The sequence below is a fragment of the Pelodiscus sinensis genome, chromosome 18 (assembly GCF_052426305.1).
Source record: "Pelodiscus sinensis isolate ZL-2025 chromosome 18, ASM5242630v1, whole genome shotgun sequence".
Lineage (NCBI taxonomy): Eukaryota > Metazoa > Chordata > Testudines > Trionychidae > Pelodiscus > Pelodiscus sinensis.
Window position 1 is genome coordinate 293,909 of NC_143069.1, and position 15,314 is coordinate 309,222.

The 15,314-nt window shown below is 54.3% G+C and overlaps 1 protein-coding gene across 1 annotated transcript; it reads left to right on the forward strand.

Moving 5' to 3' along the window:
- The first annotated feature begins 5,657 nt into the window (after positions 1-5,657).
- Positions 5,658-14,387, forward strand: LOC102457583 (cytochrome P450 2F2-like). The gene is made up of 9 exons (XM_006135758.5): positions 5,658-5,876; positions 6,148-6,310; positions 7,403-7,552; positions 7,976-8,136; positions 8,968-9,144; positions 10,488-10,629; positions 11,419-11,606; positions 12,101-12,242; positions 13,424-14,387. The coding sequence occupies exons 1-9, from the start codon at positions 5,703-5,705 to the stop codon at positions 13,609-13,611; spliced, it is 1,485 nt and encodes a 494-aa protein (XP_006135820.3). The 5' UTR covers positions 5,658-5,702; the 3' UTR covers positions 13,612-14,387.
- Positions 14,388-15,314: the final 927 nt, after the last annotated feature.

Sequence of the window (15,314 nt, forward strand, 5' to 3'; positions counted from 1 at the left end):
CTGGCTACCTCCCTCAGTCGTCCGCCTGAGGGTGTCATTGGGAATCTGGCTGGCAACCAAGACCAGAGCAGCACTGCAGCCACGCGGTCCCTGCTCCAGAGAGGCTGTGGGGAAACTGAGGCATGAAGCAATGGAGCAACTTGAATAGAACGCCAGGAGTCCTACATCCCAGTCTGCTTGTCACTCTTGTCCATGGACCTGCGGAGGTGCCAGTGCGGAAGCCACAGCCGTGTGGGACTCCCAGGGCCATTAGGCAGGCAGTGCTGGGGAGGGTTTTCATTCAGGGAGCCCCTCTTTGCCTCAAACGCCACTGTGCACAAATCCAATGGGGAAAGTGCTTGCTGTGCTAATTCCCAGCCCTGCTCTGTGGCTCTACAGCTCCCCGTGCCCAGCCCCTGCTCCTGTTTGTAAACCCCTTCCCATGTCTAGAGCCCCTAGGCAGGGCTTTTCTTTCTCTCCAACCCCAGTAGGGATCAGGACTGGTCACAGTGCAATGGGGCAGGGGTGGGAGATGGAGGAGAAAGCGCAAGGCCAGGGCCGGGAATAGCTTTCTCCTCTCATTTCCTCCCTTTCTTTGTCTTTTCCTTTCTTTTTTTCCTCGCTTTTCCTCCCATTTTCTCTTCTTTTTCTGATCAGACTTTCCTGCCTTTCTTTTTTCTTCTTCTTTCTTACTGGCAGGATCTTTCCTTCTTTCTGTCATCTCCACTTTCCTTCTGATCAACTCGTTCTTCCTTTTCCTTTCTTTACCTCTCACTTCCCTGTCCTCCCTCCCTCCCTCCCTCCCGCCCTCGGCCTTCTCCACTGCTCACACTGCTAATCCACCCCCCAGATGCCCAGCTCTGCTGTGTCTGGAGCCGTGCTGTCAGACCAGCCCTCAGATCCCGTCTCCCCAAGCCAGGGAAGGGTGGTGACAGAGCCAAGGGGCCCAACAAGCTGAAGCAGCCTTGGCATGAGATGGTCGGGAATCTTCTGTGAGATCAGCAAGCTGGCTGGGCTCACTCAAGACATGAGTTTGTGGGTTCCCCAGTGGACACATTAACCCTGGCTTCTTGGTTAGAGCACGATCCATGTGGGGAAGGGGCAGCCTCCTGCTCGGTATATGTGCACAGCACTGGGTGTAATGGGGCCCCATTCTCAGTTTGGGAGGGCAGTGGGGTCTAGTGGTTGGAGCAGGAAGCCAGGCGTGTATGTGGAAATGGGGAAGTTGGATATAGTGGTAGAGTGGAGGGTCCCCTGAGAAGGGAGTGGGGTCCAGTGGTTAGAGTCAGGAATCCTGGGTACTGACAGTGCCCTGGACCTTATCTGGATCAAGTTCTGTGCAGTGCCCAGGACAGCAGCTGCCCTGGTCTCACTTGGGGTCTGGCAGAGCCCAGCCCAGAGCCCCGATCTCGGCCGGGGTCTGGGCAGCCCTTGTCAGAGGCCCAGGGATCCCTCCTCTTTCCTGGCCAGAATCTCCTCTGCCTCTCTGAGCGTTGTCAGGCTCCCCCTACACGCACGGCTCCTGCAGCTTATTCTCCGGGGGAGTTGGGGGCTTAGTCTCCGGGGCCCCCCTCTACATGCCGAGCTGGCATTTCCATAGCCTACTTTCCAAAGCAGGTTTTGGCTCCCCTGGGTCCCTCCCAGCCCTCTGCTTTCCTGCCTGGCCTCAATAATCGCAGCTTCTCAGCAAGTCCAGATGCCAGGGTTGCCAGGTGTCCGGTTTTGAACTGGGCAGTCCAGTATGAGAATTAGAAATGAGAAACCAGCCTGTCCGGGATGTTCTCAGTCAGATGGAATGTCGATTGTGATGTAACGTCAAGTGTGTCCAATATTTTTGTTGAAACCACCTGGCAACCCTACCAGACACCTGCGCCAGGCAGTTAATAACTCTATGGCCCGGTCCTGGGGTCATTGCCCAGGCTGGGATTAACTCGCTTCTTGCCCTCCGTGCTTAGGCTGTCATTTCATTGGCCCCTTTTTTGTCTTCTGCTCTCTCCCCACCTCCAGTCTAAATTCTTGGGTCTCTCCCCTTGGAGTTCTCTGCCTCTGGACATTAAGGAACACCCTCCGCCTTCTGTGCAGGGTGTGACTGACCAGGCCGGGTCTGGGCACAGCTGAGTGTGTCCGCTCAGGGTGAATTGCTCAAAACTCAGGGCTTCTTACAGCCCCAGACCGGAGACCTTCTCAAACAGGCCACAAACCAGTCACACCGAGTGCTTCAGCTGCCCATCTGGCCAGCCAGAAGCCTCATGAGCAAAACCCCTCAGATACCCCACCTCTCCCTGTGCCCCAATCAGCCCCGGGCCTAACACAGGTGAGGGGTTTTAGACCCCAATCTCACCTACCCTGAACAGGTTCTTCCAGTCCCAAGAAACCAGCCACGGGTCCCAGTCAATTTACTCTCTGGATCTTACCCACAAGACCACGCTGAGCCAATCCTTTAGAATCTAAAATCGAAAGCTTTATTAATAAAAGAAAGAAAAGCACGAGAGTGAGGTTGTTAAGGAGAATACATTACATGCAGCGAATCCCCCAGTTCTCAATGCAGGCTCTTAGCAGAGATGCTACAACTGCTATCTGAGAAGTCTCTGGTTACATCCTATGTCAGTCTGGGTCCACGGTTCTTCCCGGCTCATTGTTCCCTCCAAGGCTGCATCTGGGATCAGGAGCTGAACTCAAGACAAGATGGAGTCTGCCACATGGCATTTTATATCCCTCCCTGGTCTCTTCCAAGCTGGAGTGGGTCCCATGGCCCAGCGACCTATCCTTGCGTCCCAAGCCAGCCATCGTTACTCTGGCTGGTCTGCAGGCATCCAGATTCATTCCCCAGGTGTGTCTTTGGCACCTAGAGATCTACTGTCCCTGGGGCCTCGCTAATTAGCATAGCCACTGAACGAACAGGTCATTTTCCATGGAAGCAGGAATGTAGAACAAAAAATTCCTGCCCTGGGGAGAAGAATATTTATCCAAGGGAAAGTTGTTGGGCCTTTGTCTTTGGCTTGCACGACACACTCCAAAAAGGGCTGGGGACCCAGGTCAAGCTAAATAGGCTGTCTCTGACCTGATGATTATGAACAAAAACAGCTCATTGGGGTAAGAATCTGCTTGCAGTAGGTTTTTTAGTAAATTAGCATTAGCCGTGCACTTTCTTTTCATTTTATTTTAGTAACTTACTTTGATCCATCTGGTTTCACTTGCAACCACTTACATTCCACTGCTTGTACTTAATAACAATACTTTTATTTGCTATGGAGCCCAGTGTAAATAATTGTAACCTGGGGATAGCAATCCGTGTGCTTCTCTCTCTCTTTCTTTCATTGATAAAGAGTGTGAACATCCTCATGAGCTTTCCTCACCTAGAGTTTTTACTCAGAGAAGGGCAGATTTCTCGGGGGCTATGTTTACACTGCAGAGTTTTTCCGGGATACCAGACGTATCCCGGAAAAACTCTGCCACATCCAAGGAACGCATCTGCTCAGACCCTTTTTTTCGGCATCCCTGTAAACCCCATTTTACAACGAAGAAGGGAGGTTCCGAAAAAGGGTTTTTTCTAACATTTGGCCCAGTGTAGATTGGCCAAATGTCAGAAAAGCCTCTTCCGAAAAAAGTGGAAAAAGCTATGCAAATTGCGGCTTGCAATTTGTGTACCTCTTCTGGAAGAACAGTGCAGTGTAGACATAGCCTGGGGGCTTGAGCCCTTTTGGGGGGTTGGTTTCCTGGGTACTGAGCCTTAGAATTGTATCCTCCCAGAGCTGAACTGGATCAGTGCGTTGCTCTGTAGGGGGCAGTTACCTCAAGTCTGTGTCTGCTCTAGGGGAGAGCAGAGGATCTGGACCCGCAGGACATGGTGGTGAGGAGCCCCAGAGAGCAAGAAGGCAGGTGACAGTGGCTTGATGAGCTCATTGAGGACCACCCCCCGTCACACACGTTAATGGTCTCTGGGTCCGGGGCTCCAGGGGGAGCCGAGTTCGTCTGTACAGGAGAAACTTAACAAACAACCAATAGTCTGGTAGCACTTTACAGCCCAACAACACACGTAGATGGGATCATGAGCTTTCCTGGGCACCGCTCACTTCTTCCCTGCTGAGCCAGCACCATTAGCTCAGCGTGAAATGGGCCAGCCCAGCACACGGCTCAGGCCTCTCATGCTGGCTTTGCCTTGCTGGACCCATCGGGGGCAGAAAGAGCAATCCATCTGCAGGGGGTGGGAGGGGGATCTAAGCAAATGTGGGGGCTGAGGCTGCTGCCCCCTCCCCAAACTGGCAGTGCTGGAGCTAGGGGAGTGGGGACGGGCTGCGGCTGCATTGGGTGTGTCAGAAAATCAAAGCAGTTAAACAGCCTTGCTGGGGAGCCGCCCCGGGAGGATGGGGCTCGGGGGGGGGGGGGGGTGAGGTGCAAGGTGTGAGTCCTCAGGGGGAGCAGGGAAGCTGGTGGATTCTCCTAAGCAGAAGGAAGAAATAATAGCCCACTGCTCAAAGGAGCACTGGGTGCTGGGCCACTGCTGTGCAGTTGCACTGCTGAGATGCAGCCAGCTTTGGGGAGGAGCACGGGAGCGGTTTATACAGAGACCCCCACATCCGGTGCTGAGATGCAGCCACCTCCTTTTCCCTCCATCACAATGAGGCTAAAAGCAGTCACTGCCCCTCAGCGAGGCCTGTGGGTCAATCCTAGATGTACCCCTTAAGCCAGAGGGAAAGGGGGCTCAGACAGATCTGAGCTGCCATCCCTCCTCCCCAAGCACAGGGACAGGGCTCTGGGTGAGGCTGCTCTCATGGCAGCCCCGCGTGCAACCCACTGGCAAGTCTTGAACGCTCCAGGCCTCAGCCAGCCCCCTTGTCTCCAGCCAGGGTTCCTGAGCAGAACAGGGAGCAGGCTCCAAATTGTGCACCAGGGCCTGCACGGCTGCTGGGCAGCAATGTGGTTTTGCGGGGTGTTCTGGCATCCCCCACTGGCCAGCTCCCCTCAATGCACCAAGAAATCTCAGTGCCCCCAGCACTCACCAATCCCATCCCCAGCTGTTCGTTCCCCCCTCCCCAACCCGCTTTCCAGAGGGGTCACCGTACCAGTGTCCCCATGGCCCAGCGGGGCAAACTGATGCACCAAGGGATGGGCAGGTGACTTTCCCCAGTAGATCCAACCAGTGCCAGAGCTGAATTAGAAGCCAGACCTCCTGAGCCCCAAGCTAGCTCTCTAGCCACTAGGCCACAGTGCTGGGGCTGCAGTCACTGTGCTCCCCTCCCCGTGGGGGGAAGAGAATTCCCTTCTCTTGGGCCATGGCTGATGGCAGCTAGAACTTTGGTGCCAATCCAAATTCAGAAGGGGCCGGGGGAGGAAGGGGCTGTTCTGGAGCTATCCCAGGCAGCCAAGAGCCCAAAGGTCAGCGAGAGATGATGCCAAATTTACCCACCTTCCGTTCGGTGGGAAAGCTGCGCAGGACTGGAGCAGGGCCCCTGGGGCACTGACTGCATTCCCATGCCGTGGGGCTGGGGCCCAGGCCGGCGTCAGGGGCTGCAAACAGAGGGAATGGGTAGGTTGAATTGGGGGAGGGGCTACAGTCCCTGTGGGTAGGAGGGAGCCCTGGCATGAGGAGGGGGGGGCGCAGCCTGAGCTGCCAGGGTCAATGTGCGAGGGTCCAGCGAGTTAATCAGCAACCCGGGGCCAGCTATAAGGCACCTCCTAAGGCAGCTGGGCCACGTGGGCAGAGCTGACCCCAGGCGAGAAGGATGGAGGCTGGTGCTGTGTTGATCCTGGGCTTCCTCCTTCTCCTCCTTTTCTTCCTCTCCTTCCAAGCCACATCCAGGCAGGGCCTCGGGCGCCTCCCCCCGGGGCCAGCCCCCCTGCCGCTGCTGGGGAATCTGACCCACAACGTCCTCCCGCTGTACCGCTCCTACCGCCGGGTAAGCAAGGACTGGCTCCCACTGCTGGAATCCTGCAGGAGCACATTCAACTGAAACTGGCAACCCCAGGAACCATGGGGAGGCGGGTGGGGGGGTGACCAAACCACACTCTTCCGCTAGTCTCAGTCCTGGGCCAGGGAGGTGCACTTAAAGTCACTTTCCCCCATCACAGCCTTGATAGGGAAACTGAGACTAAAGCAGCAGGTTCTCCCATTTCCTGATTAACACCCCCTTGTGCTCCCTTACCCCTCCCCTCTGATTCCCACCCCAGCTCTGCCAGGAATATGGCCCCATCTTCACCGTCTGGCTGGGCCCAAGGCCCACGGTGGTGCTGTGCGGGTCCGAAGTGCTGCGTGATGCCCTGGTGGAGCACAACAAGGAATTCAGTGGCCGAGCTCTCGTCCCTGTGCTCGACCATCTGTCCAGCGGGTACGGTGAGTGTGGGCCGGGGAGGGTCTGTCTGCAAAGCCCTGCTCCTCTGCCTGCTGGCATCACACTGGCTCCGCTGCCGCTGGGGCTTTGTGAACCTGTGGAACTGCCTGCCACTGGAGACTGCAGACTCAGGTAGTGTGGGCTAGTGGATAGAACACTGACCTGCTGCACAACCTCGGGCAAATAACCGCACTGCCCTGTGCCTCGGTTTCCCCACTTTTGTAAAGTTCTTGACATCTGGAGATGAAAAGAGCCAGGGATTGTCCTTATTTTGTATTAATGTGAACATCCAGGGCTGCAGCTGTGCCTGCAGCTGGGCACAACTTTTCCTTAAACAGAATTTTGAGATTTTTTTTAAAAACTTTTCAACACAGTGGAAATTTCCACTTGAAAAGTCCAATCCCAGCCACATTTTTTAAAGAGAGGGGGAACCCTGAAAATTCCATTGATGGAACCCTGAAAATTTTCAAAAATTTCATTGGTTGCCAGCAACCAACTCCCCCAAAATTTGATTGGTTGGGTAATATTTTTCATTCTCTGTTTGCCCCCGCCTAAAGAAAACCTCCTTTGTCATTGATGGGGGAAGGGCTGATGAAAAAACTGAAATCATTGTTTGGAAAAAGGGTTTTTTCTTTTTCTTTCCCTTTTAATCCAAAATATTCACAGGAGGAGGGGGAGACAAAAATAACTAAGAACATAGTATATCCTCCTCTATCACTGGCTGTGTATGTTAACCCATGTTAACCCAAATTGGTGGGGGGCATCCAATGGTTAGAGCTGGAAGGGAGGGGAACTGAGATACAGGGCTCCTGGGTCTGTCGAGGTCTGGGAGGGAAGTGGGGTCTAGTGGTTAGAGCATGGGGGGGAGGGGTTAGCCAGGACACCTAGGTTTTCTCCTCAGCACTGGGAGAGGAGTGGGACTAATGGTTAGAGCGGGGGGGGGGCTGAAAGCCAAGACTCCTGGTTCTCTTCCAGCTCTGGCAGGAGTGTTGGGGCCAGTGGTTGGAGCAGGCAAGGCTGGGACATGGGGCTCTACTCTGGGAGAAGAGGCAGAGCCTCTGTTAGTGACACAGACATCCCCATGACTGTCACAGGGTTAACTAACGGCAATGGTGAGCAGTGGAGGCAGCTGCGCCGGTTCACCCTTTCCACGCTCCGGAACTTGGGCATGGGGAAGAGGACAGTGGAGCAGCGGGTGCAGGAGGAGGCCTGGCACCTCACCCAAGCTGTGACTGAGAAGCAAGGTGAGCAGCATACCTCAAGCTGCCACTCAGGACTGGGGTGTAGCATTCCCAGACAGTGAGCCTTGGGCACCCAGAGGGGAGTCCTGGGGGTGCAGGCCCTGGAAGGGAAACGTCTGACAGTGGTTAGCGCAGGGAGCGGGGTTTTCAGAATTCCAGCTACGAGAGGGAAGTGGTATCTAGCGGTTAGAGCAGCAAGCCTAGGAGCCAGACTCCTGCATTTTACCTCTGGCTCTGGGACAGAAGTTGGGTCTAGTGGTTAGAGCAGAAGGGGCTAGAAGCCAGGACACCTGGGTTCTAGCCCCAGCTCTGGGAGAGGAGTGAGGTCTGGGAGATTAGAGGAGGGAGCTGGGAGCCAGGCCTCCTGGGCTTTCTGATTTCCCCAACCTGGGCTTGTTTCCTGGTGTCTGCTCGCCCCTCTCGCAGGGCATGAGTTTGACCCCCAGCCTCACCTCACACGGGCCGTGGCCAACGTCATCTGCTCCATGGTGTTCGGAACCCGCTACAGCAGTGACAACAAGGAATTCCAGGAGCTCCTGCGCATCATTGCATCCTACATGTGCTTCTTCCGCTCCTTCCATGCACAGGTACCCAGTGCCCCGCCCTAACCCCCACAGCAGCTGCATGCTCGGCCTGGCACCAAGAGGCAGAGATGCACCGTTAGTAGGTTGGAAATTTTTGGACTATCCCTTGGAAAATAAAAGCTTCAGGGGGTAGCCCAGTTAGTCTGTAACTAGAAAAATGTACAAAGCAATGAATAGTCCAGCAGCACCTTAAAGTCTAACAAAAACACGTAGATGTTATCATGAGCTTTGTAGTTTAAGGTGCTGCTAGATTATTCATTGTTTTGTAAGTTTTTCTAGTTACAGACTAACTTAAGTTTTTCCTTGGAAAACACTGATTCTCCAAGCACGTGTGTGGGAAAGGGCCAGTGCCATTGAATTTCCCACTTCAGAAAAACTGGTCACCTCTGGCCTGGAAATTTTTGTCAGGAAAAACTTCCAGCAGGTTGCACTAAAGTGACTTTTCCCTCCCAACCCTCCAGTAATTTGTAGCCAATACGAGCCCAGACGAATATGATGAGGTGGTCGCTGAAATGAACCTTTCCTGGGATTCTCTTGCTTCCGAGGTTCGGGGAGAACTTGTGAGATTTCAAATTTGTCCTGAGGTGGGACACTTTTTCGGCTGCTCACGGGATGGTCAAACCATTTCCCAGTCAGCTCTGAAGCCTCCTGGGGGAAACTGAGGCAACAAGGAGCAGGGCTTTGGTCCCTGAACTCCCAGCAGCTGAGTGGAGATGAAAACCCAGGGCTGCTGAATTCCAGCCCAGGACTTTGGCCCCTCCGTGTCCCTGCCCACGGTGAAACTGTTTCCACCTCACAGCTCTTCCCAACTCTCCTCTCTCCCCACCCCCGCAGCTTTATAACATCTTCTCGGGGATCATGCACTTCCTACCTGGCTGGCACAGGCGCATCTTCCGGGACTACGACCGCCTCAGAGTCTTCGTCCGGGCCCAGGTGGCTTCTCACCGGTCCAACCTGGACCCCGGTGCCCCCCACGACTTCATTGACCACTTCCTCCTGCAGCAGGCCAAGGTGAGGGGCAGGCGGGGACCGGCGGAGCCAGTGCCGGGGAGCAGTTTGTTGCACCTGTAATTAAGCTCCATTGATAGGGGGTTGCATCTAGATCCTATCTAGATCCTAGGGAGCAAATTGTGGCCATTCCTGAGCCAGACTTCAATCGTGTTCTCTCCTCATGGACACCCCTTAACCCATCCCCCGTTCCCCAGGGGCACCCCTCCATCCATCCCCATAAAACCAACTAGGAGTCCTGTGGCACCTTGGTGACCAACAGACTGAATTGGGCATCAGCTCTCATGGGCACGTCCCACTTGGTCAGATGCAGGGAGTGGAACTGACTAGAGAGAGATCTTGGAGTCATTGTGGACAGTTCTCTGAAAACACCCGCTCAGCGAGCAGCGGCCATCTGAAAAGCAAACAGAACGTTAGGATTTATTTTTTAAAGGGATTTATAAATCCATGGTATGTCCACATCTTGAATAGTGTGTGCAGATGTGGTCATCTCATCTCATCTCATCTCAAAGAAAATACATTGGCATTGCAAGAAGTTCAGAAAAGAGCAACAAAAATTATGAGAGGTTTGGAACAGATCCCTTATGAGCAGAGATTAAAAAGACTTGGCCTTTTCATCTTAAAAAAGAAGAGACGAAGGGGAGATATGATAGAGGTCAATAAAATCATGACTGGTGTGGAGAACGTGAATAAGGAAAAGTTATTGACTTGCTCCCAGATCACAAGAACTAGGGGCAGGTGTAATTAATAGAAATTAATAGATAGCAGGTGCAACCAAACTAAGCACACACTCAATCTGTGGAACTCCTTGCTAGAGGATCTTGTGAAGACCAGGACTTTAATAGGGTTCAAAAAAGAACTAGATAAATTCATAGAGGACAGGTCCATCAATGGCTGTTAGCCATGGTGTCCCTGTCCTCTGTTTGTCAGAAGCTGGGAATGGGTGACAGGGGAGGGATCACTTGAAGATTCCCTGTTCTGTTCATTCCCTCTGGGCACTTGGCATTGGCCACTGTCGGCCAACAGGACACTGGGCTGGATGGACCTTTGGTCTGACCCAGTCTGGCCGTTCTTATGTTCTTTCTATGTTCTTATCCATTCCTCCATCCATCTCTCCCCATACCCCAGAGTGCTTGGGCGACCGCTAGCAGAGATTCAGGTGCCACCCAGCTGATTAGCAGAGCACCCACTCACAGTGGACAGCATGTATTTCTATTGGTGGTGCACATATGCACATTCCTCAATGCATATAACACAATTTATTCCACCCTCCCTCCCTCCCTCCCTCCTGCCAGGAGGGGTGGGCTACGGTATCACTGGAGACCCCCACCCTTGGTGCTTTGCAGGAGCAAGGGAAGGAGCAGTCAGAATTCGGGGATGAGAACCTGGTAGCACTTACCAACAACCTATTCATTGGGGGCATCGAAACTACCAGCAACACCATCCAATTTGCCCTGCTGGTGCTCAGCAAGTTCCCAGAGGTGCAAGGTGGGTGAGTCACCCTGCCTGCCTTCCCTGGCCCATCCCCGGTGCTACGGTCGGGCAGCCTGCAGATAATTCCCCAAGATCCCTGCCTGGTGACTCCGGCTGGCCCCAGACAGAGGACACCATCCTAAGGCAGGCAGGGGCTCCTCCTGGCCCATCCAGCAGCAATAAAAGGGACTCAAAAGAAGAGGGACTGGGCCCCCCAGAATCCTACCCTTCCACCCTGCACACTGGGGGACTCCCCAGCCAGGGTGGACAGATACAAGGGCCCTATCCTCCGTCATTAGCTTAGGGCATGGAGTGTATGGAGCTGTGCTTATTCCCAGCCCCCCAGGGCCCATAGAGGGTGGGTCAGGGGCCTGGCCAGAGCACACTGTGCAGTGATTCTTTTCTGCCCCCAGTGTCCATGGGGGCGTCCCATGAATTAGAGCAGCCCTGAGGTTGCTCTGCATTACACTGGGCACTGGGCAAAGGGGAGTTAGAAGCCCCCCATGCCAGTCCCAAGGGCAGGGTTGAGGGACAAGAACAGAGTGCCAGGAGGGGGGTGCCAGGCAGAGCTCCCAGTATGGTGGAGGTAGGGCTTGGCCCCCTCCCCCGGACCATCATGGGATGTCTAGTCAGCCTGGGGACTGATGCAAAGAGGCTTGGAAATATGTGCTGTCTGGAAGTGGGACTGGCTTTTAGGGGGAGAAGAGAAATGAGGGGGAGGTGGGGTGGATGGCCAAGGAGGGAAGTGGGGGAGCACAGATGAGGGGTCCCCCTTTTCCAGCACCCTAACGCCACTCTTTGCAGCGCGGGTGCATAGGGAGCTGGACAGGGTGGTGGGCAGGGCCCAGCGCCCAGCCCTGAGGGACCGTCTGCAGCTGCCCTACACCAATGCTGTGCTGCACGAACTCCAGCGCTACCTTGATCTGGCGCCCATGAGCCTGCCACACACCACAACCTGCCCCACTGCCTTCCGGGGGTACTGCATCCCTCAGGTGAGATCCCCACCTGGGGTCACTGGCCCAGGGTTAGCCGAGGAAATGCCATCCTGCCCCTTTCCAAACTTCACTCCCTCGAGCTGCCGTGCCACTAAACAGCTGCCACATCCCACCCTAGAGGTGGCTGCATCCCAGCCCCAAGCAAGGGACACCTGGGCAAGCAATTGCCCCATTCCACCTGAGAGGTGGCTACAGTTCAGTGTGGGAGAAGGGATCCCCAAGCCAGTTTGGCACTGAGGTGTTGGCCCAGTGCGGCTCAGGATAGCCTAGATCCTCCTCTCCACTCCACTGCTGACACATTGTGTGATTTCGGACCCAACCCTTGCCTGCCCTGTGCCTCAGTTTCCCTCTTTGGGAAAGGGACTTAGAGATCAGAACTGGCTTTGAGATTCTAACCCCTGAGGCCAGTTATTGCCTTTCCAGTCCTATTGCAATACATTGCCTAAAACCTCGCACTGTCGGCACCTTTTCCCCATCTCCCCCCCTCCCAGGGTACAACCATCATCCCGCTCCTGGCCTCCGTGCACTTCGACCCAGACAGCTGGGAGACCCCAGAGGAGTTTAACCCAGGTCATTTCTTAGATGAGAATGGAGCATTCAGGAAGAGAGACACGGCCATGCCCTTCTCGGCAGGTAACGTGAACACACCTCCCTTGCTACATGTCTCTCTTGCACACCCACAGCCCTTGCACCAGGGGGCAACACACACACACATACACACGCGGAGCAGGGTTCAGCCCCTCCAGCAAGGGGGCGACAGGGACACACACACACCAGGGCTCAGCCCCTCCAGTAGGCACGGACAGACGGACACCAGGGCTCTGCAGGCAGGAGAGGCAGCAGAGTCTGCAAGCTCTTTCAGCTCAGAACAAATAGGGTTACCAGATGGTTTAAAAAAAATACTGGACACTCTTGATCTCAGATGGGGGGGGACCGGCCGCTGGGGCGTGGGGCTGGATGGGAAGGGGTTGGGGGGAGTGGAGCTGGCTGGGAGGGACCGGCCGCCAGGGAGCGGGGCTGGCTGGGTGGGGAGCAGGAGGGAGGAACCAGCCAGCGGGGAGTGGGCTGGCCCGGGCACACAGATCCTAGGGTGCTGCCTGTCCTGTGCACAGTCCCTGTGGGGTGCATGGGCAAGTGAGCGTGTCTACCAGCCAGGCAGTACGCTACCACGTACTGATACTCATGATGATGATAAAAACTTAATTAGAAAATCCCGACATTTCTCTGTCCGGTATTTTCTCAATTTGTTTCCCGGACAAAATGCTGAAATACTGGACTGTCCAGTTCAAAACTGGACACCTGGCAACCCTAAGAACAAAGACTAAAGGCCTTGCCACCCTCCTGCCTGACGTACACCCTGGAGGAGCCTCGGGGTGACTGTGCCCATGTGGGTGGCGCTGGGGAGATGGCTACAACCAAGTCCAGCTACTGGCGCATACAACACATGTCTGGGTGGATCTAGTTGGGATTGGTCCTGCCTTGGGCAGGGGCTGGACTTGATGCCTTCTAAGGTCTCTTCCAGCTCTATGGTTCTATGGCTGGGCTGGGCCTCAGGACGCCTGGTTCTACCCCCTGCTCCAGACCACAGCTTCCCTGCCCACATTGGCCTGTTTCTGCCTGGCGTTCATGGTGCTGGGGCTGCCTTTAAAACCGCTGCTCCCCCTTGGTGAGGGCTGAGAAGGGTGCTAGGAGGTGCCCAGGGCAGATGAAAAGAACTCAAGAGTCTGCGAAGGAGGAACTCCTCCAGCAAGAGGTAGGGGAGACAGGCCGGAGGAGATCCAGCAGAGGGCCTTATACTCTTGTATCCCCTGCAGGGAAGCGCATGTGTCTCGGCCAGGGGCTAGCCACAGTGGAGATCTTCCTGTTTGTAACCACCCTCCTGCAGAGCTTCACCCTGGAGCTGGTCACAGACCCCGGGGCCATCGACTTGGCCTCCCTGCGGAGGGCTTTCCGCGGCCAGGGCCTCGCCTACAAGCTCCGTGCCATCCCGCGCCCTGCGTAGAGTGGGGCAGGGAGGGAAGGGGCTGGACCCAGATGTCTTTCACATTGCTGTCAAACTGCAATCACATCTCATTTACACAACGATGCACATTCAGATCACTCTCTTTTTACATTAATACTCCCAGCATCTGATCCTGATTTCATTTACACTATGGATGGTGCACATCCTTTCTGACCAATGCTCCCGGGGCCAGCTCCTAATCTCATGTACATTGTGGGGCTAATACTCCTCTGACTTCACTGGAGTAGGAGCCAGATTGGAATCCCTGTTACATACAAGTGTAAATCTGGAATACCTTCCTGGAGAGTGATGGAGCTGCTCTGGAGTTACTGTGCTGCCACTGAGCTCCGAATCTGCCTTTGTGAATTCAGAACTAACCACTCACAATGCACAGGCCTGCATGCAGCTAGGCTAAGTCACATCTCAGCTCTGTGCCTCAGTTTCCCCTCCTTAATAATTAACTAACCCCACTGATCATTAGCCCTGGCACTGCTGCTGGGGTGCAGTCAGCACATTTGAACCTGCTTTTCCTATTGCACAGTTCTTCCCGATGTGTTTCCTCGAGAGTCCTGTGCTGAGTTCTTTGAAATTAACGGTGGGGTGGAACGCCAAACAAGAGGCACCACTCTCAGCACTTGGCCATGGCTTGTGTGTCCCACACATGCTGCCTTCCTGTAGCTCGCTTGTCGAAATGCCCTGGAGGCCTCTTTCAGAACTGTAGCCCACTGCACTCTTGGAAAATCCATTCACACAATAAATGGAAGAAAAGGCCAGAACACTTGGCAATGTCTTTGTATGTTTGGGGCATCTCGGTGGGAAAAGCCAAACCAGTTACTACCAGGATTGGGGCAGGCCTGCATTCCAATCCCAGCTCCCCTCTCTCCCCTCTCCCTAGTGTTTGGGCAACTCGCTTCTTTTCTCTTGGCCTCAGTTTCCCCACTGCCCATCCTGCATATTTGTTGTCAGCTTTTTGGACATGGGCCCTCAACACCACATCATCAGGAAGTGGGTAAGGCACTGGACAGGACCCAGGAGCAAGGCCTGTCTCTCACGTTGCACCTCACAGCACCATGTAGGATAGGTCCTGCTCTGCAGGTGCTACCATAATACACCTAATTTCACACACACAGAATGGGAAGTGACTGTCTAGGAAGGAGTACGGCAGAAAGGGATCTAGACGTTACAGTGGACCACAAGCTAAATATGAGTCAACAGTGTGATGTTGTTGCAAAAAAAAGCAAACATGATTCTGTGATGCATTAACCGGTGTGTTGTGAGCAGGACACGAGAAGTCATTCTTCTGCTTTACTCTGCGCTGGTTAGGCCTCAGTTGTAGTTTTGTGTCCAGTTCTGGGCACCACATTTCAAAAAAGATGTAGAGAAATTGGAGAGGGTCCGGAGAAGAGCAACAAGAATGATTAAAGGTCTAGAGATCATGACCTATGAAGGAAGGCTGAAAGAATTGGGCTTGTTTAGTTTGGAAAACAGAAGATTGAGGGGGGACATGAGAGCGGTTTTCAGGTTTCAGGGTGTCATAAGGAGGAGGAGAAAACTTGTTCATCTTGGCCTCTGAGGATAGAACAAGAAGCAATGGGCTTAAACTGCAGCAAGGGAGGTTTAGGCTGGACATTAGGAAAAAGTTCCTACCTGTCAGGATGGTCAAACACTGGAATAAATTGCCCAGGGAGGTTGTGGAATCCCCA

Excerpts from the sequence above, each read along its gene's own strand:
- LOC102457583 (XM_006135758.5), top strand. The coding sequence starts at position 5,703 with ATGGAGGCTGGTGCTGTGTTGATCCTGGGCTTCCTCCTTCTCCTCCTT. Across the intron at positions 8,137-8,967 it reads TCCGCTCCTTCCATGCACAG|CTTTATAACATCTTCTCGGG; the intron begins GTACCCAGTGCC and ends CCACCCCCGCAG. Across the intron at positions 12,243-13,423 it reads GGCCATGCCCTTCTCGGCAG|GGAAGCGCATGTGTCTCGGC; the intron begins GTAACGTGAACA and ends TATCCCCTGCAG.